The sequence below is a fragment of the Bufo gargarizans genome, chromosome 5, assembly GCF_014858855.1.
Source record: "Bufo gargarizans isolate SCDJY-AF-19 chromosome 5, ASM1485885v1, whole genome shotgun sequence".
In the NCBI taxonomy this organism is placed as follows: Eukaryota; Metazoa; Chordata; class Amphibia; order Anura; family Bufonidae; genus Bufo; species Bufo gargarizans.
The window spans coordinates 101,670,921-101,696,209 of NC_058084.1; the positions used below are offsets into that span (position 1 = coordinate 101,670,921).

Below are 25,289 nucleotides of genomic sequence, written 5' to 3' on the forward strand. Positions count from 1 at the left end.
CTGCCAGGCCAGACCATCTGTATCAGAAAGTGTAAATTTTAACCTCATCCTCTAATGAAAATAGGCCCAAATGTAAAGGGTTAAGACATTTATGTTGTGTTTTCAGTCAGGTATATTATTGGGAGATCAGATAATACATACACGAGCTGGACAATGTCTCATGAGCCAAAATATATAAGAATATAAGAATTTGAAGATATCATAATGAAAGATGTGTTAGCATACCAAATCAAGCCATGTTCTAAAGTGTACAATACTAATTTAGGATACAAGCAAGATGTTATTTGGTATATAAAAACATGACTCTCCTCCATATATATACAGACCAAAAGTTTGGACACACCTTCTCATTCAAAGAGTTTTCTTTATTTTCATGACTATGAAAATTGTAGATTCACACTTAAGGCATCAAAACTATGAATTAACACATGTGGAATTCTATACATAACAAAAAAGTGTGAAACAACTGAAAATATGTCATATTCTAGGTTCTTCAAAGTAGCCACCTTTTGCTTTGATTACTGCTTTGCACACTCTTGGCATTCTCTTACTGTACATACATACACTGCCTGTCCAAAAAAAAAATTGCTGGATTTAACGAAGAAAATAGTTATGAGCCTCCTATTGGATAATTACTGCATGGGCGATTATCTTTTAGCTGGCAACAAGTTACTTAACCCCAACTGGTGCAATGAGCTGCTTCTCATTTCTTAAACAACCATGTTGAAAGAAACATCTCGTGGTCGTGGAAAAGATGTTAGTCTGTTTGAGAACGGTCAAATCATTGGCATGCATCAAGCAGAGAAAACATCTAAGCCCATCGTATTCAAGGAACAAATGTGGCGGGGAAAAAAATCATAAAATGATCGTGATCGGTGATCACTTAAAAGTTTGGTGAAATCAAATCGAAGAAAAACAACAGTAGAACTCAGGGCTATGTTTAATAGTGAAAGTAAGAGCATTTCCACATGCACAATGCGAAGGGAACTCAAGGGATTGGGACTCAACAGCTGTGTAGCCGTAAGAAAACCACTAATCAGTGAGGCAAACCAGAAAAAAAAGGCTTCAATTTGCTAGAGAGCATAAAGATTGGACTCTGGAGCAATGGAAGAAGGTCATGTGGTCTGATGAGTCAAGATTTACCCTGTTCCAGGGTAAAAAGAGAGGCAGATGAAGTGATGCAGCCATCATGCCTAGTGCCTACTGTACAAGCCTGTGGGGGCAGTGCTATGATCTGGGGTTGCTGCACTTGGTCAGGTCTAGGTTCAGCAACAGTATGTGCTCCAAGAATGAGGTCAGCTGACTACCTGAACATACTGATTGACCAGGTTATTCCATCAATGGATTTTTTTCTTCCTTGATGGCACGGGCATATTCCAAGATGACAATGCGAGGATTCATCTGGCTCAAATTGTGAAAGAGTGGTTCAGGGAGCATGAAGCATCATTTTCACACATGGATTGGCCACCACAGAGTCCAGACCTTAACCCCATTGAGAATCTTTGGGATGTGCTGGAGAAGGCTTTACGCAGCAGTCAGACTCTACTATCATCAATGCAAGATCTTGGTGAAAAATGAATACAACACTTACTGGAAATAAATCTTGCGACATTGCAGAAACTTATCGAAACAATGCCACAACGAATGCGTGACGTAATCAAAGCTAAAGGCTTTTTTTTGGTGGCGACTCAAAAATGCAACCATCGATTTCAGCGAAACTTGGCATACACATCCCTTGGTACCTGGAAAGAAATCTTGTGGGGTCATACACCCCTACACAGCAGTTGCATGGAGTTTGTATGCACCAACTGTTTTTGCTACACACATAATGCTCTGTAACTCAAAAACTCATTGATCATTTTCTACTTAACTTGGTATGCATATCACAACGAGTTTCTGTCTGTCCCGACGTCTGTCTGGCTGTCTGTTATTTATGCGTGACCAAACAACTGGACCGATCTTCACCAAATTTGGCACACAGGTACATCAGGTGTCTGGGAAGGTTTTATACTGGGTCTCGGCTCTCTAGGACGTACCTTTCCTGAGATATACCCAAATAATGACCTGCATTAGCCAATACGAGCCTGCAAGTCTTTCTCTTCATATCCCAACTGCCATACACACGGTCACATGTCCCTTATCAGCCAATAGAAACTCGCAGGCCCTTAGTCTCCACATACACACAGTTTTACTCCAGGTTTCCATAACAACCCAGCCATTTTTCTTCAATGCTGTAGGTCAGCTTTAGGCTAGGGCTGTGTGACAATAAGTCACATGACACATAGGACACAACTACACTGCTACATGTGTAGCATGACATGTGACATGCTGCAACTGCGATGCGACAGTCGCAGAAAAATCCATCTTGGATTTTTTATGACTGTTGTGACACAGTTGCAGCATGTCACATGTCTCAGTGCGACACCATAGCTTATCATTATAAAAATTGTTCAGACAAAATGTTGCTCGACACATGTGGTTGTGTAGCCCTAGCATTAAAGGAGCAGGGCGCTGTGGAGGTCACTGTTAAGGAGGCGTTCATTGTTAATGTTACTTTAAGGCTAGGTCTAAACGACGACAATAAGTCGTGCGACAGATACGGCACAACTACACTGCAAAATTTGTTGCGCGACAATCTTTATTATATTAGTCTATGGTGTCGCACTTCAACATGCGACTTGACAGTCGCAGAAAAATCTATCTCGAATGGATTTTTTGCGACTGTCATGTCGCAGTCGCAGCATGTCACATGTTGCAGTGCGACACCATAGACTACTATTATAAAAATTGTCGCGCGACAAATGTCGTCGTGTAGACCTAGCCTTAAGGGGGTAGGCTGCTGTGGAGGTCACTGTTAAAGGGCCGGACATTTGTGGAGGTCACTGTTAAGGGGGCAGGGGCCACTATTAACGGGGCAACTGCTGTGGAGGTCAATGTTAAGGCAGCAGGGTACTGTGAGGTCACTGTTAAGGGAGCAGGGTACTGTGGAGGTCACTGTTAAGGAGGCAAGCCCCTAAGGAGGCCACTGTCAAGGGAGTGCAGTGCTGTGAAACTCACTGTTAAAGGGGCGGGCTGCTGTGAAGGTCAAAGTTAAGGGGATGGACTGCTGTGGAGGTCCTATTTTAAAGTGTCAAGGCACTGTGGGGGTTTCACTGTTAAAAGGTGGATGACTGTGGAGTTCACTGTTAAAGGGACAGGGTGCTGTAGAGGTCACTGTTATGGGGGATACCATCGATATCTTTTAACGACACAGAAACATTAAATGAAATAGATGAAATATACTAGTGTTGATCGAGCACCAAAGTGCTCAGGTGCTCTAGTAGAACACCTCGGGATTCTCGGGTGCTCTACTGAGCACCTGAGCACAATAGAAGCTAATGGGAGAACCCGAGCATTAAACCAGGCACTGCCTGCTCTGAAGAGGGGAGGGTGTCTGGTTCACATGAAAAGGTCAGAAAGTGATGTACAGATGTATCAGGGTTAGCACTCCAGCTCTTAAAGGGAACCTGTCACCAGTTTTATGGTGTCCTAACTAAGGGCAACATAAATAAGTGACTGATTCTCTTAGCAAAATGCTGGGTCACTTTCTTTAATTGACCCAGTCAATCTGCCAACATCTTGTATTGAAAAGCTCCAGCTGATAATGATGAGTCATGAATATTCATGAGCTCCTGACTCTCCCCGCCCACCTGCTGCTGAATGACAGTTATTTTCCATATGAATCAGCAGCAGGTGGGCTGGGGAGTGGCTATAGCTCTGAATTAAATATACGCTGGACTCAATGACATCACGCTGGACTCAAATCAGCTCATTAGCATGCGGCATCTTTGTGTGTATATTATGAGGTAACATCTGTCACACCAATAAGTGAATACACCTAAGGCACTTTTTAGTAGCTAATGATTGTATATAATTAGTTAGATTATAATCAAATATCCACATGACAGGTTCCCTTTAACTCAAATTTCTTAACTCATCGCGTTATCTTGAGACAAAAGCCATTGAAAAGCAATTGAAGGTGTTTGCTTAGATTAGATAACTCAGAAATCTCAGAAAACAGGAGTGTTAGGCTACTTTCACACTTGCGTTCGGAGCGGATCAGGCTGGTGTCTGCACAGACGGATCCGCTCCTATAATGCAGACGATGGGATCCGTTCAGAACGGATCCGTCTGCATTATATTTCAGAAAAAATTCTAAGTGTGAAGGTTGCTCTGACGGATCCGTCCAGAGTTTACATTGAAAATTTTATACTGTGTCAACTTCAAACGGATCCGTCCCCATTGACTTACATTGTAAGTCTGGACGGATACGTTTGCCTCCGCACGGAGCGGAGCGGAGGCCAAACGGTGCCAGACTGAGACATTCTGAGCGGATCCGCATCCACTCAGAATGCATTGGGGCCATACGGATGTGTTTGGGGCCGCTTGTGAGAGCCTTCAAACGGAACTCACAAGTGGAACCCAGAACGCAAGTGTGAAAGTAGCCTTAACTCTACTCCATCTTTTTTGGTTTTCTATTTCGCCTTAAAATGTTGGAGCATTTTCAGATACAAACTGAGGTCCAATGTACAGTATCTCAGGTGGTTCTCTCAATGAACTGTAGCTCCCCACAGCCGACAGCACTCATAAAGCCCCAAACCATGATACTACCATGCTTGACTGTAAACACGACACACTTCTCTTTGTACTCCTCACCTGGTTGCCGCCTCACATGCTTGACACTATCTGAACCAAATAAGTTTATCTTGTCTCATCAGACCACTGGACATGGCTCCAGTAATCCATGTCCTTAGTCTGCTTGTCTTCAGTAAACTGTTTGTGGGCTTTTTTGTGCATCATCTGTAGAAGAGGCTTCCTTCTGGGATGACAACCATGCAGACCATTTTGATGCAGTGTGCAGCGTATAGTCTGAGAACTGATAGGCTGACCCTGATATGGTTCTGGATCTGACTCCAATAGTCAGTGATGTATTGTTGATGTATTGCTCCGAATGATATAAAATAATTGGCATACGTACGCCTTGAAAGAGAGATCACACACAGACTGTCACAGAGAAGTCAGTCAATGCAAGATGCTGCGTTTATTGAGATTACATGATATTTTATAGCAAAAAAGAGGAACTTTATGACTCGGCTAATTTGATGATCTAATTGTCACATTACTAAGTCCCATGACAAGGTATCACATTATCACTCCATACTTTAGCAATGTCAGCACTATGTCAGCAATTTCAATATCATAAAGTGTTTAGTAAGGGATTATTAAGGGAGCTGGCTGCTACTTCAGGGGCCATCTTGTTTGTTAAGCAAACTGTTAGATATAATACAAGCAAGTATACATTTGATACTAGATATATAGATATATGATTCCACAACAGTCCCCCCTTGTAGACTTGATTGTAGACTTGATTGTAGACTTTCCCTAAACCTAGCGAATCCCCTGGCATACCATTCGTATCCTCTTCACCCACAGTGGCGACAACTTATCCCTTGTGAATAAGTTCCCGATTGAGCGGACTTCTGGTAATACCCTGGGATTCATTTGTCCCTAATTCTCATCATCTCTTGGATCTTCAGGTCTGGGTGGAGGAGCTTCATCCGCGGGAGTTGGAGAAGGCGGGGGTGTCGGGAATGCAGGGGGTGTCGGGAATGTAGGGACGACATCCACGTCTATTGCGGTGCTAGCCATTTGTTCATAGAGAAGTAGTATGGCTTCTTCAGCAGGCTTCTTTCTGTTGGTGATACGGTTAATGCAGGAAACAACAAATTTGATAAATATGTAGATTACCATCAATATTAGGGCTATCTGTAATATTCCCTGAATTATTCCCATCGTCCATCCACTAATTCCCTTGAACCAGTTACTGGGATTAAGGAATGAGAAAGTGTCAGACCACCATGTTGACTTATCTGCACTGTGAGACTCTAGCCACTCATCTTTTCCAAACCAGCTTTTACCTGTAGATTACCTTGTGGATCGATATAATGGCAGCATGCAGTACCTACTACCTGACACATACCTCCATCCCATCCTTTGCAGTGAAGTAGTCTAATACTAAAGTGTGTTGATTAGTGACTATGATGAGCTGATTCTGGACAACATTAGATGTATTCATCAGTTTCATAATTTCCCAAATCTGATCATCCAAGTAGTCGGTAGCCATTACTAGCTTGTCATATGTTTGTGTAAGCATAGGATAGATTAATAGAGTACTAAAGAACTTGTTGGCACCACTCATTTCCACAAGATGGGGTTTTCCATTTGGTCTAGGAATGTTATCTGCGGCTCTTTTATATAAGGTGTGTTTGGGGATAGCATTGACATTTAATTTTCCATGAGGCAGTGTAAAAGTGGCTGGTGTGAGCCTAGCAATTGTACATAAACCTTTGAAATCCGAAGGGAGCCATTTATATGCCCTGTGTCCACATACTAGGTATATATTTTTTGGGACCGAAACCACTGTACTATTGAACAAACGAGTGATTAAGTGGGCTAGTTTGATACCTTCTGCCAGTTTTTGACCCTTTTCTTGACCCTCTGTGGTTTCACTAGTCATCCCTATTGTCAAGTCCTTTACACTGCGCCGGGCGCAGGCCAGATCACCACTTGCTTCAGCATATATACCAATGCACTGTACTGGACTGTCTGGGTTGGAATCATTACAGCCTGATCTGTTATGGGAACTGAAAACCATACCATGGGTTTGTACCTGTAGGCAGTAACAGTGGGTCCAATTTGGGAAGCAGGATACATTGCTCCACATATAGTCATTCCAGGGCATATTGCTATTCTGAGCTGAGGGTCCTGTTCTGTTTATCATTAGCCATGGGGACCCATCCCATGCTACTACTATTAGGGAAGCTTTTATACAACACTTGATGATGTTTGACAAACTTATTGTCCCACCCGTCATCATCCATTTCCGCCGGGGGAGGAATGTATGCACTGGTGGTGAGTGTCACCAGTGCTAGCAGATAAAAGAAAATCATTTTGTTATTTCTGAATCTGGCGGGTTCCTTATCCTTTTGCAGTGAGAGGCGTGGATCCAGGTGGATCTCCCTTCGAGCTTTACAGAAGTTGGAGTGGTCAGTAGTACTTGGTAAGGCCCCTCGAAGCGTGGTTCTAGGGTACTTCTGACGTGTTTCTTGACCACTACCCACTCTCCTGGTTTCAGAGTGTGGCTGCCTTCTAGGGAGTCAGGATCTGGAATGGAAGAAAAGACTTGCACATGGATGTTAGACAACTGTTTGCTCAAAGCTATCACATACTTTGCAACAGATTCATAATGCATTTGCAACTGTTGAGGGAAGTACAGCCCCATCCGGGGTCCCGATCCAAACAATATCTCATGTGGAGTCAGCTTATGGGGAGGTTTGGGAGTGTGTCTGACTGCAAAGAGTGCTATTGGTAAACACTGAACCCAATTGAGCCCTGTTTCCCTAGTCATTTTCAGCATTTTTGACTTTAATACCCCATTCAGTCTCTCGACTTTGCCGCTACTTTGGGGTCTGTAAGGGGTGTGGAATGCCAGGTGTGACCCTACCATCTTCCAGACCTCTTGGGTTAGGTTAGCAGTGAATGCTGGGCCCTGATCACTCTCAATGACCTCAGGTACCCCGTACCTACAGACAGTTTCCTGTATCAATTTTTTTAGCAGTAGTTGTTGCTGTCTGATTCCTGACGGGGTAGGCTTCTGGCCACCCAGAGAACATGTCTACCACTACTAACACGTATTGAAACCCTTGGCACATTGGCATCTGGATATGATCAATCTGGATCCTCTGGAAGGGGTATAAGGCTTTTGGGAGACATTTTTTGGGCGTGGGCTCAGTCCTACCTGGATTGCATTGGGCACAGATTAAACATGACTGGACATATTTCACTAGTACAGGAGTGATTCCTGGGGCTACCCATATTTTATCGATGAGCTCTTTCATTATCGTCTTAGATTGATGAGTGGGCCCATGGGCCACAGAGGCTATTACAGGATAGAGTGCTCTAGGCAAGCACACTTTCTTCCCTTGTGTCCAAAGTCCGGATTCTTCTTCCAGGGCTGACTCCTTTAACCAGGTTTCCTTTTCTGAGCGGGTGGCTTGCTTCTGCATCTGTTTCAGTAGATCCCATGATATTTCTTGTTGCTTGACATCCGGTTGTGCTAACATGATTTTATCTGGCTGTGCTCTTTCCTCTTCCATTGCTGCCTGTTTGGCTGCTTGGTCCGCCAATGCATTTCCTTTGGCTTCTGGTGTGTCAGCACGGGTATGTGCCTTTACTTTGATTACTGCTACTTTGGTGGGCAGGAGTACTGCAGTCATCAAAGCCTCCACTGCTAAAGCATGTTTAATTGGGGTTCCTGCTGCTGTAATGTAATCTCTGGCCTTCCATATTATTCCGAAATCATGAACTACTCCAAAAGCATATCTGGAGTCTGTGTAGATGTTAGCAGTGGAGTCTTTTGCTATGAGGCAGGCCTCAGTAAGAGCTATGAGTTCAGCCTCTTGTGCTGACTGGTCTGGGCGCAATTGCCTTGCACACAGTACTTCATACTCACTAGTAACTGCCATGCCTGTATGGAATTTCCCTTTGTCATCGGCATACCTTGAACCGTCTACAAAGAGTGTCCAGTGCGGGTTTTGCAAAGGAGTATCCTGTATTGATGGTGGAGTTCCTACTTCAGCTTCCATCATTGTAATGCAATCTCCATCTGCAGTACACTCCCCCCTTGGGAGAGGAAGGAGTGCAGCAGGATTGAGGATGTGGCATCTCTGGATGGTGACATTATCTGGCAGAAGCAGGCTACACTGGAGCCTTGGCGTTGTGCAGTGAGGTGTTTAGGTTGTGTTTGTTGCAGGATAGCTGAGATGTCATGGGGAGCCATGATGGTGAGTGGGTGTCCCAGGACGATGTCAGCTGTAGCGTTCAGGAGAGAACTAGCAGCATGAACGGCCCTGACACAGGAAGGGGTGGCTCTGGCTACAGGGTCTAGACGTTTTGAGAAGTAGCCTAGAGGTCTACTACGACCCCCATGGCTCTGGGTGAGAACTCCAGTGGCATGACCCTGACGTTCCATGACATAAAGGCGAAAGGGAAGCTGATAGTTAGGGATGCCAAGAGCTGGGGCAGTGACAATGATTTGTTTGAGAGATTGGAATGCTTTTATGGCTTCTGCAGTCATTTGGAAAGGAACAGTAGCAATACGGGGTATGCAATCAAATAGTGGTTGCATTAGAACGGATGCATTAGGGATCCAGAGCAGGGTAAATACAGTATGAAATGAGTCCCAGAAAGGTTTGCAGTTGGTGAGGGGTATCTGGCAGTGGGATGTCTGAGACTGCTTTCTTTCTGGCATCCGTAAGATGCTTACTGCCTTGAGAGATGCAGTGACCTAGGAAAACAACTTTTGGAAGACACAACTGTAATTTAGAACGTGAGACTCTGCATCCAGCATCCGCCAGGTAGGCAAGAAGTGAGGCAGATGAGTTCAGGCAGACGGGGTGTGAGTCAGCACAGAGGAGTAAATCATCCACATATTGTAAGAGTTCCACCTCTGGGTGATCTGCTTGCCATGGTTGTAAGATGGATGCCATTGCTTTGCTAAAGCAGGAAGGACTATTATGAGCTCCTTGAGGCAACACCGTCCAGGTGTATTGTTTTCCATCATGTGTAAAAGCAAAGAGAAATTGGGAGTCTTCATGTAATGGGACAGAGAAAAAGGCATTTGCTAGATCAATGACAGTAAAGATAGCAGCCACAGGAGGAATGCTAGCCAGCAAAGTGTGGGGATTTGGTACAATGGGGGTTTCAAAGACCGTAGCCTCATTAACTGCTCTGAGGTCTTGTACCATGCGATATACAGGAGGCTGTCCCTTCACACTCTTCTTTTTAATTGGGTATAAGGGAGTGTTACATGGTGAGGTGGTAATTTTAATAGCTCCATTTGCAAGAAGAGCCTGTATCTGGAGGGTGATAGCATCTCTCTGGGAAATGGAGAGAGGGTATTGTGCTTTATAAGGCAGTAAGTTAGGATTCTTCAAGGTTACAGTGACTGGTGGGACTTTGAGACGCCCAATGTCTTGGGGACCTTTGGTCCAAAGGGTATTAGGGATGAGGTGCAAAATGCTTTGCAGCGAATCCCCTTGTTCATGTGATTCAAGTGACTGGGATTTTAATGCCATTAGGAGGCAGGTTTCTTCAGGACTCAATGCCGTACCTAAAACAACTGTACCATTTTCCTTGAACTGGATGTTGGCACGTATTTTCTGAAGAAAATCTGAGCCTAATAGGTTATAAGGACATGTCTGGCTTACAACAAATTGTGACATTACTCCAGTGGGCAGATGTAACTGTGGAGATTGGCTTTGGGATTTAGTAGAGGGAGTAATCAAGAGAGGCTTAGTAACAGGGTTGTGCTGGGTGACCCCTTCTAAACCAGAGCAGGGTAAATGCATATCTGTGAGCCAGGAAGGGAGTATGGCGGTCTCACATAACACACTGCGGGCTGCACCAGTGTCTACAAGGAATGAGAGTTCCTTCCCTGCCACATCGAGGGTGATTCGAGGGGCGGGGCCTGCAGGAGGGGCAGAGACTGCCATACACGGGGTGTCCCCTCCCAGCAACACTGGTTTGCCAACGTCCTAGTGGGATGGAGCTGGCCATGGAGGAGGAGTTCCTCTTTGGCTCTGATCTGCTGGCCACAGATGTTTGGAGCGACAGTTTCTCTTAATGTGCCCTGGTTTGCCGCACCCATAACAGACACGGGGCGGGGGTCTTTCCTCTCTTTCTTCTCCCGTCATGACTGCCATGACTGATATGCGGGATTTCTTTGTACTACTCTCCAGCCCTTTTGCAACTTGTTCTAAGATTTCCAATGTTAATGATTTCCATTCTGGGCGACAGGTTACAAGAGCTTTGTTCAGATCTGGCCTAAGGCCATCTACAAATGACCGTGCTAGGAGTCTTAAGTGCACAGGTTCATTTGGACTGAATCCCATATCTTTATAGTTTTGTTTAACTCTTTGTACAAACTTTTCTACTGACTCTGCTTTATCCTGCACCATGTCTTGCAGGGTCGTGGACTGCTCTGCTAGTCTGTCTTTCGCCCACTTATATAATTGCTGAATGAAATCACGGCCAGATTCTGAATCACGAGTGTCATAATTTGCTCCAGGGAGTTCTGGTTGGCGTATGTGATCCATTATAAGTGAAGAAAATTCACCAATTTTATTTTGTACAATACTTTGCAAGTCTGACCAAGTACACCCGTAGGTTTGATAAACTTGTGCCAATTTTCTATAAAAGGGCATAGGGTGTGTATCTGGGTCAGGCATGAGGTTCACTATGGTGAACAACTGCTGGGGGGTAAAGGACACATACCTAGGTGGCCCGACTGGGCGAGTGTTCAAGTATATTTCCCTTAAGGCTTCAAGATTTCCTTGTCCTATGTTATGGATCTCTCTTTGCAGCTCTGTAATTTGGTTTTGAAAAGACTCATTCATTGCTCTTGCTGCACCCTGCTGACTACTTAAGGTAATATCAGAAAATTGTCCAAGGTGCGGTGGGGGGCTGCGATATCCCGGGGTTTGTGCTGCAGTACCAGGTGCATAGTCCACTGTCTGCTGTGAGTCTTCCCCTGCATCTTCCTTTTGTTTCTCCCCATCCTCATCTTCCTGATCTACAGCACCACTACCTCCTACCATTATATGAGCTGGAGCTATGGGCTGACTGGGTAGCATGTAGGTGCCGTCAGGATTTACAAGTGGGTATATAGCAGTGACTTGTGGCATGACAGAAAGAGCAGGGTTTGGGGAGATTACAAGTCCAGCCTTGGGCGTTGGCTGAGGACAAGATGGCGTCACTGCTGGGACTGGTGAGACGTGCTGGGGGGCTAAAAGAGCATGATTATGTGGGCGTGGAGCACCACAGGCTAAGCACGTATCACGGGGGGCAGGGTTCTGCTGACCACAATGTGTACAAGTCCAACTTCCCCTTTTGTCTGTTCAAATTCTTTGCTACAGTCCAGCCATACCCTGACTGTATCTATCAACTTATCATCATTCAATTTGCCTCTTTTCTCAGTCAACAATGTCTGCCACACAGCAGAACACAACACACCTCCTTTTGCAATACCATAATTCTTTTCTAACTTGCTTAGTCCTTTGACATAACCTTTTCCTCTCCGGTCCGCCACGTACTGTTCAGGTGAACAATAGCCCTTCGGGACACTATTTCGGTTACCCATCTTTTCAAAACAACACGTTCTGGAGCCTTCAACACTTTCTGGAGCCTTCAACACTTTCTGGAGCCTTCAACACTTTCTGTCTCTGATAGTTGGATTAGCACAGACACTGACAAACAAACACCTTGAGCTTGAGATTAACACACCACTGGGTTATCAGCAAGCCGTCTCCTTCCCTTCTACTATTTCTTGGGGTTACACACCAGGGTTACCCCTCAATGTAGGCACTTTAGGAGACTTCTATTGTTCTGTCAGTCTATGCCTCTCCTTTCTCCCAGAGACCAGAGAAACCAACCATACACAAAAAAATAATAAAACACAATACATCAAGCTTATCAATACAATGGGGTTCTTACTTTCATGCCCCTGAGGATGCCTCACTGTCGGTGCACCCCTCCCTAGAACAAATATGGATAGACTAAGCCAAGGGACACAGAATAGGTAAGATGAATATATTTTCTCACCTCTTATTACGGGCCGCGGTCCCGGTGTCCGTTGGCTTGTCTCTCTGGGTCCAGTCTCTGGGGGTACGCCAGCAGGAGGTCCAATCCTCAGGCCCCACGTCGTTTGGCGCCAACTGATATGGTTCTGGATCTGACTCCAATAGTCAGTGATGTATTGTTGATGTATTGCTCCGAATGATATAAAATAATTGGCATACGTACGCCTTGAAAGAGAGATCACACACAGACTGTCACAGAGAAGTCAGTCAATGCAAGATGCTGCGTTTATTGAGATTACATGATATTTTATAGCAAAAAAGAGGAACTTTATGACTCGGCTAATTTGATGATCTAATTGTCACATTACTAAGTCCCATGACAAGGTATCACATTATCACTCCATACTTTAGCAATGTCAGCACTATGTCAGCAATTTCAATATCATAAAGTGTTTAGTAAGGGATTATTAAGGGAGCTGGCTGCTACTTCAGGGGCCATCTTGTTTGTTAAGCAAACTGTTAGATATAATACAAGCAAGTATACATTTGATACTAGATATATAGATATATGATTCCACAACAACCCCCCCACTCCTTTAGCCTCTTCAGCAATGTCATATGTCTATTTTGAAAAGACAACCTCTGCATATGACGCTGAGCACGTGCACTCAACTTCTTTGGTCGAACATGGCAAGGCCTGTTCTGAGTGGAACCTGTCTTGTGAAGCCCCGCTGTATGGTCTTGGCCACCATGCTGCAGCTCAGTTTCAGGGTGTTGGCAATCTTCTTATAGCCTCGGCCATCTTTATGTAGAGCAACAATTCTTTTTTTCAGATGCTCAGAGAGTTCTTTGCCATGAGGTGCCATGTTGAACTTCCAGTGACCAGTATAAGTGTGAGAGCGATAAAACCGAATTTAACACACTTGATTCCCATTCACACCTGAGACTTTGTAACACTAATGAATCACATGACACTTGGGAGGGAAAATAGCTAATTGGGTACAATTTGACCATTTTCACTTAGGGGTGTACTCACTTTTGTTGCCAGCGGTTTAGACATTAATGGCTGTGTGTTGACTTATTTTGAGGGCAAACCAAATTTACACTGTTATACAAGCTGTACACTGACGACTTTACATTGTATCAAAGTGTCATATCTTCAGTGTTGTCCCATGAAAAGATTTAATAAAATATTTACAAAAATATGAGGGGTGTACTCACATTTGTGAGATAATGTAACTGACAAGCTGTTCAGGAACATCTGATTTTTGTGAAAAGTCTCCTAAATACTTTACTTGTGTGCACCACTGTAGTAGAGGTCATTTGAAAAATGTCTGACCATTTGGAATAAGCATTTACCACTACTACAAAGGTTGTGCCCATGAAAGGCCCATCAAAATAAACTTGAATTCTTTGCCATGGCACAGTGTATTAGGAATGTAGGCAGCTCTGTACATAGCTCTCTTCCCTGTGCTTCTCTCCTAGTTACTGAGTGCAGGGGAGAGAGCAGAAAATGGGACTGCTTGCGCTTAGCGATTACAGTAAGTGTACAGTAACTAGCATACTTACTTTCAGTGCAGAATACATTCGGACACATTTATCATTTTGTGGCGTGAAAAAGTTGCAAACTGTACATTTTCAACTTTTTTAATGACACTTGTGCAAAATGTTTGAGCAAGTGCCATTACTCCACTTGTCTAACCATTTTCTCCAAAAAGGAGCATAGCAAAAGCGGGGTACGGGGTCTTGGGCCTTTCAAATTTATAATGTTTTACGAAATAGAGTAATTTGGTGGTTGGCTCACACTCAGGTAATTACGGGCGGGTGCTGCAAACTCACAACTTGGGTGCCCGAACCCAAAAATTGATAAACAATATGACAAAAAAGAAAGGAGTGAGCACTCACACTATCTGGACCATGGGGAATAAATAGTATTTAATAATTCATAACAACACTCAAATATAATAAAATCACATAAAATAATAGGTGGTACCAACATAAAATCACACTGGCAGGTGATAGTTGCGCAAACTTTGTATAATAATCAATCACAATTCACACTTGCCACCAACTAGGATTATATGGTGGCAATGAAACCGCAGACCGCAAATGTAGTGTCCCGATACAAATTCGTGTGGCTCCGGATTAAAGTGTCCACGTGCATAGAGATGTCTCTCAATCAAGCAGTCTCTCCACAGTTATTTCAATGTGTCCGCAAAGGGCTAAAGATATTACGTGCCCAATTCAGGTTCCTACCTTATTCCAAGTTTTACCAGACTGTTCTCCGCTGGGTCGTCCTGCCACGAGCAGCAAGTGTACCGGCCGCTTCGGCGTCTCACGTCACAAATCTCGAGCCGCTGACGTCACAGTATCGCGGGAACAAAGAATTTAGCTGGTACGGATAATAGGCAATTGTTGGAACCTGTATTCAGCTCCTGTGTCCTAGTGGAGTGTTAGTAAAATTCCTTATCGCATGGCCATGCAATGTATTCTCTCAAAATCCAGTGGGTTAGGTGGGCGCTTCTTCCAGTCACCAGACGCGTTTCGGGGCGTTCTACACCCCTTCCTAGGCGTAGAAGGACACTGACTGATGTAGATTTCAGTTCAGGCGCACAGACTGACAGGTGCTGCACCAAATTTATGATGAATAAATAAATGATAAATCAGGCGCAGTATCCGGCAGTGTGCCTGGTTATGCATATCCTCCCAGGCTGTGATAAATCTGTTCCAGTGTGTCTCAGTGGGAGAGGAATCGGGATAAGTGACTCAATTAGCTCATCAACCATTACACTGATACAGTAAGTGCACTGCTCTTCTGTGGGCATCTTTATCTAGGCCTATCAAGAGAACAATAGTGATATTATACCGTAATAGTAAATTCTACACCTACTATTATACTAGCAGATAACATATTTCCCTCACAGCAGCTGTAAAATAACAATGGGATCCCTATCTATAGAAGAGTTTTATCCCTCTGTGCTGACTGCTACAGAAGAACAATGTTTTATAATTTTGTTTATCATAATGGGGACCAGCAGAGATCCAGCTGTAACCCAGCAAACATGCCGAGAATTGGCCAGATGAAAACTGCCATGCACAGCGATTCTCAGCCAGCCGATTCTCAGGATATTTGCCGGGTTGCAGCTGGATCTCCACCGGACCACATTATAGTTAACGGGGCTGAATAGCAGTCTGGCAGTGACGTGTCCGGCAGGCTGTTCCTGGCCGGAACAGCCTTTCAGATCTGTCCAACACAAATGTGAAACAGGCCTAAGCTGTCCCCCCAATGACACTTAGTAACACTGGCACTCTCTTCAAATAAGCAATGTTATTAGCTGTGAAATACTGTTCAAGTTGATTAGTATAAAGCAGCTGGTTTTCCACAATCAAATGGATTAGTTATAATATAGGTGGCCATCTTGGAATGTAGTTTGATGAATAAATTAATTAAAGCACAAGAAAATGATAACTGGCTATTTGCATGAAGAAAATAAGTTGCCAATGTCGTCGATGTGGTGCTTTCAGTCATTTAATTATTGTGATATCAGATACTGTAATAATAATAATACATATATGAGCAGTATATTGTCTCATGAACTGGAACCAGAAAAATGTAAAGAAGCACTTCCACAAACATTTTTATTCTCTGGTCCATTAGAAAGGTACATGATGTTTTTTACTGGTGACTGTATTTGTTAGTTAACCACATCCTTCTGGTCCTCAGCTATCATGTGATTGACACTAACTGGCACCACATCTTATCTGTGGACAGGAAGTCACTTCCTATCTACACATAAGACCCTGTGTCAGTCACATGACCTAGCTGAGGATAAGAAGGGAGGGGATAACTCCCAAATACAGTCACTGGTAATAAGATTACCTTCACTACTGTTGTGGAAATTTTATAAAAATGTGTATTTAATATATTGTGTATTGTCATCATGTCTCTCAGTGTCAGGGTAAACCATTGGAGTGGATATCTTCCCGTGTATGTCCTGTCACAGCTTCTGGGCGCAGGGGTCTCCGTCGGCGAATGGTCCATGTGCTAAGCACTGGGCTGTGGGCCGGGGGAGACTGATGAGTTCAGCAGAGCAGTGTTTTGTTGGCTGATGTATGGACGCCGGCTAGGGCCCCCGCGCAAGATGCAGATTTATTGGCTTGGCGTGGATGCATTTGTTAAGAGAACAATATATCAAAGGAACGTGCGTTTGTTGTCTCTTGCTTTGTTGTTAGTGCGCCTGATCAGCTGCTGGAAATAATGACGTTGTCCTGTAAATAAGCATGCATGAGGATCATAGTAATTTTATCTGGCATTGATCACTGAGCAAGACTGGAAAAAATTTGCTCCAGTGGTAATGGTAGGTTATAGTATACATGGGTTTGTTAGCTGGCTAGGTTATTCTAAATCAGGGGTCCTCAAACTTTTTAAACAGGGGGCCAGTTCACTGTCCCTTAGACTGTTGGAGGGCCAGTCTGAGGGACAGTGAACTGGCCCCCTGTGGTCAAGTGGAACCATTCACCAGCGCAGCCCAATGAGTGCCTGCCACCGCGGCTCAATTAGTGCCCATGGGATGTGCGGGTCATCTGGTGATCTGTCTCACCTCAGCCTTGATTGAACGACCTCTTCGGGGGGGAAAGATGATGCCAACTTCTTCCAAGCTGCCTCTGCTCTTGTTGCTCAAAACGACTGTGCTGTGATGCTCTGTCAAGTCTCCCTCTTTCTTTCCCACGAGCCAGCGCCTGACGTTCACTGCCCACAAGTTGCCGCGCAAGTCACGTCCAGCCGGCCCCTCCCACATGGCCTGGCTGACTCTGAGTCCTGGGAGGTGGGAGTTGTAGTCCGGCTACGCTGTTCAGTTCCTCCCACCGCCAGGAGCTTGATTGCGGCCGGACTACAATTCCCATGATCCAGCGCTTCAGCCGGCCAGCCAATTGGCGGCCGCCACCCCCTCTCCCACCAATTATAGGCTGGCTGCCGGACCGTCCATCTCTTATGTTGGGAAAAAAAAGTAACGAACAGGCAGCGGCGGCAAAAACACCCGGCAGGCCAGATAAATGTCCTCGGCGGGCCGCATGTGGCCCGCGGGCCATAGTTTGAGGACCCCTGTTCTAAATGATGGTGTCTTGTCTTCCTATGTCATCACTTCCTGTATGTCATCACTTCCTGTATCCTTGTCTTGGGCCAGCCCCTTTTACACCTTTTGTGAGTAAATAAAAGACAGACTGGGCATGGAGGAGAGGAGTTGCTCAGCAAGAATTCAAGATGGTAACACCTGGGTCTGGCTCTGACTGTGGTTGAGCTAAAAGAGATTTACCTATTTCTTTACACAAAGATATTGGAGAGCTGATTACAACTATTAATATTTCTACAACACTACAATCTACATCATGTACCTTTCTAATAGAGTGTGAGTGCTACTGATAAAACAAGGCAGGAGAAATCAACACAGTGAAAAATGCTAAAAAATACTAAATCAATCCACGCGCCAATGTTTACAATATTGATGTAAGATGTAAGCAAGATATTTTCTGAAACATATCTAATACATGCACATTTTTGTAACAATTAACATTTTAATTTATTCTGTTGGACCCTACAACATAAAATATTTTCATTTGGAATCATTTAAAAAAAAAGCTCCTTTCTCTAGATATTGCTGTTACATTTTTGTAATGCCCCTTCTGGTGCCCTATTGATTACCTCTCAGAAGGACCACCTAATGCATTCCATTCCAGTGGTCACACCTGGATCTTCTTGTGCTTAGACGGTGGAGTGATTCCTGCTATTATACAGGCCAGCCCCTACGAATCAGTGCACTAGAAGCAGTTTTTTTTTCTTACCAGCAGAAAAAGATATCACATTTGAAATCATTCAGCAGTGACCCCTCCCCGCCAAGCCAGTAGTTGGCTAAACAGGGATTTCCAGCCATTTCCTGCCTGTTGAGCTGGGATTAGGAAGCTGGAGGAAGGCTCTAGTGTTGAGCCAAAACGTTGCTTCCTACATGGGTGAATAAATATTTTTTTATTTTTTTACATTTAAGTGTGCTGCCAATTTGGATTTTTTTTTAATCTATTTGGGCAATAGTCTCATCCCATTGGGCTTGCACCTCTTTTTTTTTTCTTCATTGTCTACTGCTCCCATTTTTCTTATCTATGTATCCATCTATTTATCCTGACAAACAAGTTTAGTAAAAATGTGCACTTAAACTGTTATCATATATTTAGCATCCGATTATGAAAGCAGTATGCCCCAAGAAATAGCATGTACAATACGTGCCACAGTCTAAACCCACTGAGAAAAGTTTTTACATGTTGAAATTTATGGCACCATTGAAATGAGAGCTAATGTACATTACTATAGATACACGATCCCCAATGCCTTGCAGTTTATTGATAGGATCAAATTCCCTATGGGATCAGAAGAATTCTTTCGTCTTCCTTTGTTATCTAGACTAATGTCTTAATATCAATAGCAGCATTTTCATGGCTACAAGTTATACAATCTATTAACAAACACTGGGACGGTTACTTGTAATAGTACAGATCAGCTAACTAGCCTAGATTAGGGATCCAGGTCACGCTTTTAAGTCCTCTCTAGTAACAGCCCTGATGTACCACAAATCCTGTATATCAACTCACTGAGGGTACTTTCACACTAGTGTTTTTCTTTTCCGGCATTGAGTTCCGTCACAGGGGCTTTATACCAGAAAAAAATTATCAGTTTTATCCTAATGCATTCTGAATGGGGAGCATTCCGTTCAAGATGCATCAGGATGCATCAGTTCAGTCCCTCTTACGTTTTTTGGCCGGAGAAAATATCGCAGCATGCTGTATTTTTCTCTCCGGTCAAAAATCCTGAACACTTGCCGGAATGCCGGATTCGGCATTCATTTCCATTGCAATTTCCAATGCATTCAAATTGCCTCATTGACGGATCCGTTCTTCCGGTCCGCGCATGCGCAGACCTTTAAATCTGTGGGAAAAAAAATAACGGATCAGTTTTTCCGGATGACACTGGAGAGACGGATCCGGTATTTCAATGCATTTGTCAGAAGGATCCGCATCCATATCTGTCTGACAAATGCCATCCGTTTGCGTCCGGACTGCCTGCCTGACGGAATCCTCTGCCGCAAGTGTGAAAGTGCCCTAAATAACTCACTAAAGCAAATTCCTTTGGGACATGTTAGGGATATGAAAAAGAGAAGTGTAATCGCAAATATGCATAAAAGGATACATAAAAAACAAGGGGTAGTGATGGGGTTGAGCCGTTCAAAAATGGAATGGGAAAATTAGACATGGAGTGAGCCTTGCTCCTCCCCACCACAGTTTTTTCATAGGAGAAGGAATGAGAGACTGGGATCCTCCGATTCTAGTAAATTAGTGGAAGCCCAGTGGCCGGGCCCCTCATAGTGGGAAACCCTCTTCACCATTTAACAATGTTCCATTAAATATTTTAAAATGTAGTAATTGGCTCAAAATATGTAAATAAAAGCACATTTTTGACATACTGTTTTGACAAATACAGCACTCTCAAATATTCATTGCATAACAAGTCTAAGGCCGCATGCACACTGCCGTTGTGCGGCCGTTCCGTTCATTGGGGACTACAATTGCGATCCCTAATGCACAGGCAACATCCGTGCAGCTGGCCGGACCCATTTAACTTGAATGGGTCCCTGGTCTGTCTGCACCGCAAAAAAATATGACGTCATATTTTTTTCGGTGCAGAAAAACGGAAAGAAACACCACGGAAGCACTTCGTAGTGCTTCTAGCGTTCCGTTCAGTGACTCCATTCCGCATCTCTGGAATTGCGGACCCATTCAAGTGAATAGGTCCACATCCGTTTGCGGGCCGCAATATGGCCACGGCCGCCCAACGGCCGTGTGCATGAGGCCTAATAGAAATGCTAGAAGTTCCCTGAATGAAGATTTTCAGCAGGTAAAGAAACTATAACAAACCCTAGAAATCACATGGATAACCACAAAAACGTTCCATTCACATGTGCAGAGGTAGTAAAGCTGAGTTTGTCTCTTGGCACACTTTCTGATACAATATGTTACCGTATCTGCGATTCTGCACAAAATTATAAGGTGCACAATAAAAGCAGCTTTAAAAACTAGTCGTCCTTAAGAATGAAGCTAAATCCCCAAACAAGAGAAAGCTTAAACTTTTTTCTGCACTCTCCATGTCAGTGTGGTTAGGTTTGGGGATGTACGGACATGTTTGTATTTGTTTGCACAGATAAACAATGATGACTGTGTGCATAGATACATTGAATGTAATAATAGACTCATTGGGTGGACTTTTGTGTGCAAATGCTTGAAATGAGCTTGAAAGGGATTGAATATGGACAAAGGACAAATTGGGCACTTCCAATTCAGGTCGAACTGAATCAAATCTGACGTACTGTTCAAGCGAATCGAACCCGTAATGAAATTTGGGAAATTCATTCATCTCTAAGATACAGGTAAAACTCTAAAAATTAGAATATCGTGCAAAAGTCCATTTATTTCAGTAATGCAAATAAAAAGGCAACTTCAAATTAGAATTTTGTGAAAAGGTTCAATATTCTAGGCTCAAAGTGCCACACTCTAGTCAGCTAATTAATCCACACCCCCTGAGCAAAGGGACCTCAAAATTGTGACTTTGGGGTTTCATAAGCTGTAAGCCATAATCATCCAAATTATACCAAAGAAAGGCTTGAATATCTCGCTTTGCATGTAATGAGTCTCTCACATATGTTAGTTTCACCTTTTAAGTTGCATTACTGAAATAAATGAACTTTGCACAATATTCTAATTTTTCGAGTTTCACCTGTACATATACAACAATCATACACATACATGCACATATATGGCTTTTGTCATGTGATACTGCCTCATCCATATATATATATATATATATATATATATACACACACATATATACATACAGATGTAGTAGAGTTAACACACTTGCTTTATGAGACGTTATCTAAACTAATTGCTTTTCAATGGCTTTTGTTTCAAGATAACACGATGAGTTAAGAAATTTGAGTTAAGAGTTTGAGTGTTAACCCTGCTACATCTGTACATACCCACATATGGCTTTTGTGATGTGATATCACACTCAAGTTTAAAAGTGCTCCATTCATACATATATTCCGGTACATATATAATATATACATACATACCCACATACATATATACATTCATACACACATGTATATACATACATATGCACATACGACTTTTGTGATGAGATATCACACTCATGTTTAGAACTGCTTTATCTGTACATACGGTATATACATAGACAGACATACATATATTCCGGTACATATATAATACATACATACCCACATACATATATACATTCATACACACATGTATATACATACATATGCACATACGACTTTTGTGATGAGATATCACACTCATGTTTAGAACTGCTTTATCTGTACATACGGTATATACATACACAGACATACATATATTCCGGTACATATATAATATATACATACATACCCACATACATATATACATTCATACACACATGTATATACACTACATACATATGCACATACGACTTTTGTGATGAGATATTACAGTCAAGTTAAGAACTGCTTTATCTGTACATACGGTATATACATACACAGACATACATATACATACACAGTATACCTGCATATATATTAACCCTTATCTTCATTCTTAACATCATAGCAGTGGCAAGAAACTTGTACTAATACTTGTAATGTCATAAATACACAATGACATGAATATTCTTACCCGGCATAACGGTTGTTATACAAGTGGCCATAGCCGGACAGGCAAGTCTGAGAGAGCAGCCAGAGATGAATGAGCTGTGATACTCTCAATGTGAGCTCCATATCTGCACTGTGCTGAGTCGGAGGAGATCCCGCTCTATGCATCCATTTAATCCACCGCACAGACTGGTATTGTGTTGCTGTGGAGAGTTCAGCGCAGCTGCTGTGGAGTTTGTTGCAGCAGTGAGAGGAGCAGGACGTATGGATGACAGGACTGAGAGGCTCTACCCTTGGGTGAGGATATTTCATGTTCTGTCACTCAGCCAGGATTAGCCCTCTACACAAGGGAGGAGGAGAGAGAGGTCACATGTGAAGGAGAAACAGCAGCCCCTCCCTGTCCAGGACCTCCCTTACCTGGACATAACTAGTAGACTGAATTCTTAAAATCTCTCTACTTTGCAACATAACTTTGTTTAAAAAGTGGTTTAGTGATGTACGTGGTGCATTTACTTACATTGTGCACAGAGCCTCCAATGCGTGTAGATAAGTCAATGTTAGTAAGGGAGTGATTCATATTTGTCTTACAATTAGAATCTCAAAATATGAAAATTACTAAAATATGCAAATAGGTTACATATACAACCAAAAATAATTGTCATGTTAATAAAATCCTGCATACTTTAAAGCAATATGTATTACACCGTATATGCTGTCTCTCTATTTTCTCTCTGTATCTGTCTATATAGAGTTGGTTAGACATCATGCATCTACAAGTAGATCCTTCAACAATCTGGTGCCTATGGGGGTTCAATGACATCTGAGCAAAGTAAGTATAAAAACGTTTCAGTCACACCTGATTCTTTTCTTTCTGATTTTAGCTTTTTCCTCCAGATGAATGACATTAGAGATGTCTGACAGTCACTCAGCTCCTTCACCACCATAGAATGTTCATGCATGTAGAGCATAAAAGATAATCAAAGAATCAACTAGTCATTAGTGTATCATCTTTGGCAACTGAATATCACAATACATATTCTATCTATAAAAGAAATGACTCCTCTTACAAGTTATTTAAGAACATTTCCAGAAAAATGATTTTACATATACAGTGAGCCCTTGAGGAGCTGTAGCGGAGGATAGGAGTGGTAGTGGCTCTGCCTATAGGATCTGTGATAGGGATTTCCCTCAGGCCATCACTCCCTAGGATCAGTGTAGTGAATTGAGGGCACACCCTTTCTTTCCTTGGGGTACTCCCTGTAGTTGGGGCTCCTGTCTAAAGGTAGTTTGGTGGTGCCCTCGATGTTGAGAGTTTGTATGGGTTCAAGGCAGTGCGTTTAGAGCAAGAAATGGCTAGCATATGGTGATGTAGGAGTCAGTAAAACAGGCCAGCTTTAAAAAGAATAAATGTCTCTCTTTACTGTAGTGCAAAAAGAAGACATATGGCAACTCCTTTCCCAAATAACAATGTATAGTTTTTGGCAAAGATTGAAATGATGGCTTCTTTTATACACTATATTGCTAAAATCTGTATCAGTAGAATCTCTGGCTGGCACCTGTATTCTTGCCATAATGTCTGCAATTTGCAATGGTGCGTGCAGATCAAAATGACTACAACTGGCCAAATCATGTCCAATTGTGTATGGTGTCTTAACTTGTTATACCTGCAAAGTCTGGAATAGGTGAAGTAGCAGATTACCGTGCTTACTGACTCCTCGCTCAGCTATGCAAATTCTCTAATCTCTCTACTCTCTCTCCACCTCTCTCTCTCGTAGACCTTGTAACAAGTCACAGAGATCTGTGAGTCTCTAAAGCTGGGGCCTGGACAGAGGAGCACATGGTGTCTGCTGCCTCTCCCTTGCTATCTCCTGGCTAAGACTGACTAGAACACTCTAGCACTAGGGGTGGAAAGAGAAAACACTCTATGTTCCTATGAGGGCTGGGCCAGGATTATTAACCCTGGCTGTGCCTACACCATGCATAGCTATACTCAGTACAAAACATAGCACAAAATAACATTGCATTGCATAACATTACATAAAGAAAAACACATTTGCAGATACCTCCTGTACTGGGGTACTGCACATAGGAATATGCATACATCCCTTCTTCTGTAAATACAGTACTAGGGTTGATTCAAAAGAGTTTTTTTTACCAAGACAACTTAGCAGGACATCCTATATGACACCATAGAAGATGGTTTTCTGCTTGGTTTCCTTTATTGTCCAGAGCAGAGAGACAGTATGTGTCGGCCAATATTTCCATAGCCATTCACTTGTTTTTCAGATTAATTAATTGGTTAAACAAGTTTTATGCAGACACTGTTGGGGAGATTAATCAAAACTTGTGTAAAGCCTCATTCACACGTCCGTGTCCATGCTCAAATCCGTGAGCAGGTGGACAGTGATGCATCCGTGAAGCTGTCCATGAAGGATCCGTGTTGGGTCCATGGGTCCATTTTTTGCTGTCCGTGTGCCATCCGTGTTTCACTGACACTGAACAGCTGAAAAATAATTTTCAAAGCATCTCTTCTTAATGAACCATGAAACATGGATGCAACACGGATGGCATCCGTGTTGCATCCGTGGTTTTCACGGACCCATAGACTATAATGGACGTGATGGATCCGTGAACACGGACAAAATAGAGCATGCATCCGTGCTAAAAACACAGTGTAGCTGGCCAGCTAAGACCTGTCCTAGGTTCATAATATAGCTTATATGTTTATACAGCTAAACCTGCCAATAACCTTAATACAGTTCCTATGCTTGTGTGTTAAAGACAAAAGCAGAGTTATTTACTGTGACTTCATGTTTGGATGTCATATAACAGTTATATATTGTGTTCACAGAAGCAGAAAAGATAA

General features: G+C 43.0%; 1 protein-coding gene across 1 annotated transcript in view; it reads right to left on the bottom strand.

Moving 5' to 3' along the window:
* Positions 1–22,549, bottom strand: part of CPA6 (carboxypeptidase A6) — a 297,565-nt gene extending 275,016 nt beyond the window's left edge. The window contains exon 1 of the mRNA XM_044295393.1: positions 22,449–22,549. Within this exon, the coding sequence (XP_044151328.1) occupies positions 22,449–22,549 (101 nt within the window). The remainder of the gene's footprint in view (positions 1–22,448) is intronic.
* Between the last annotated feature and the right edge of the window lie 2,740 nt (positions 22,550–25,289).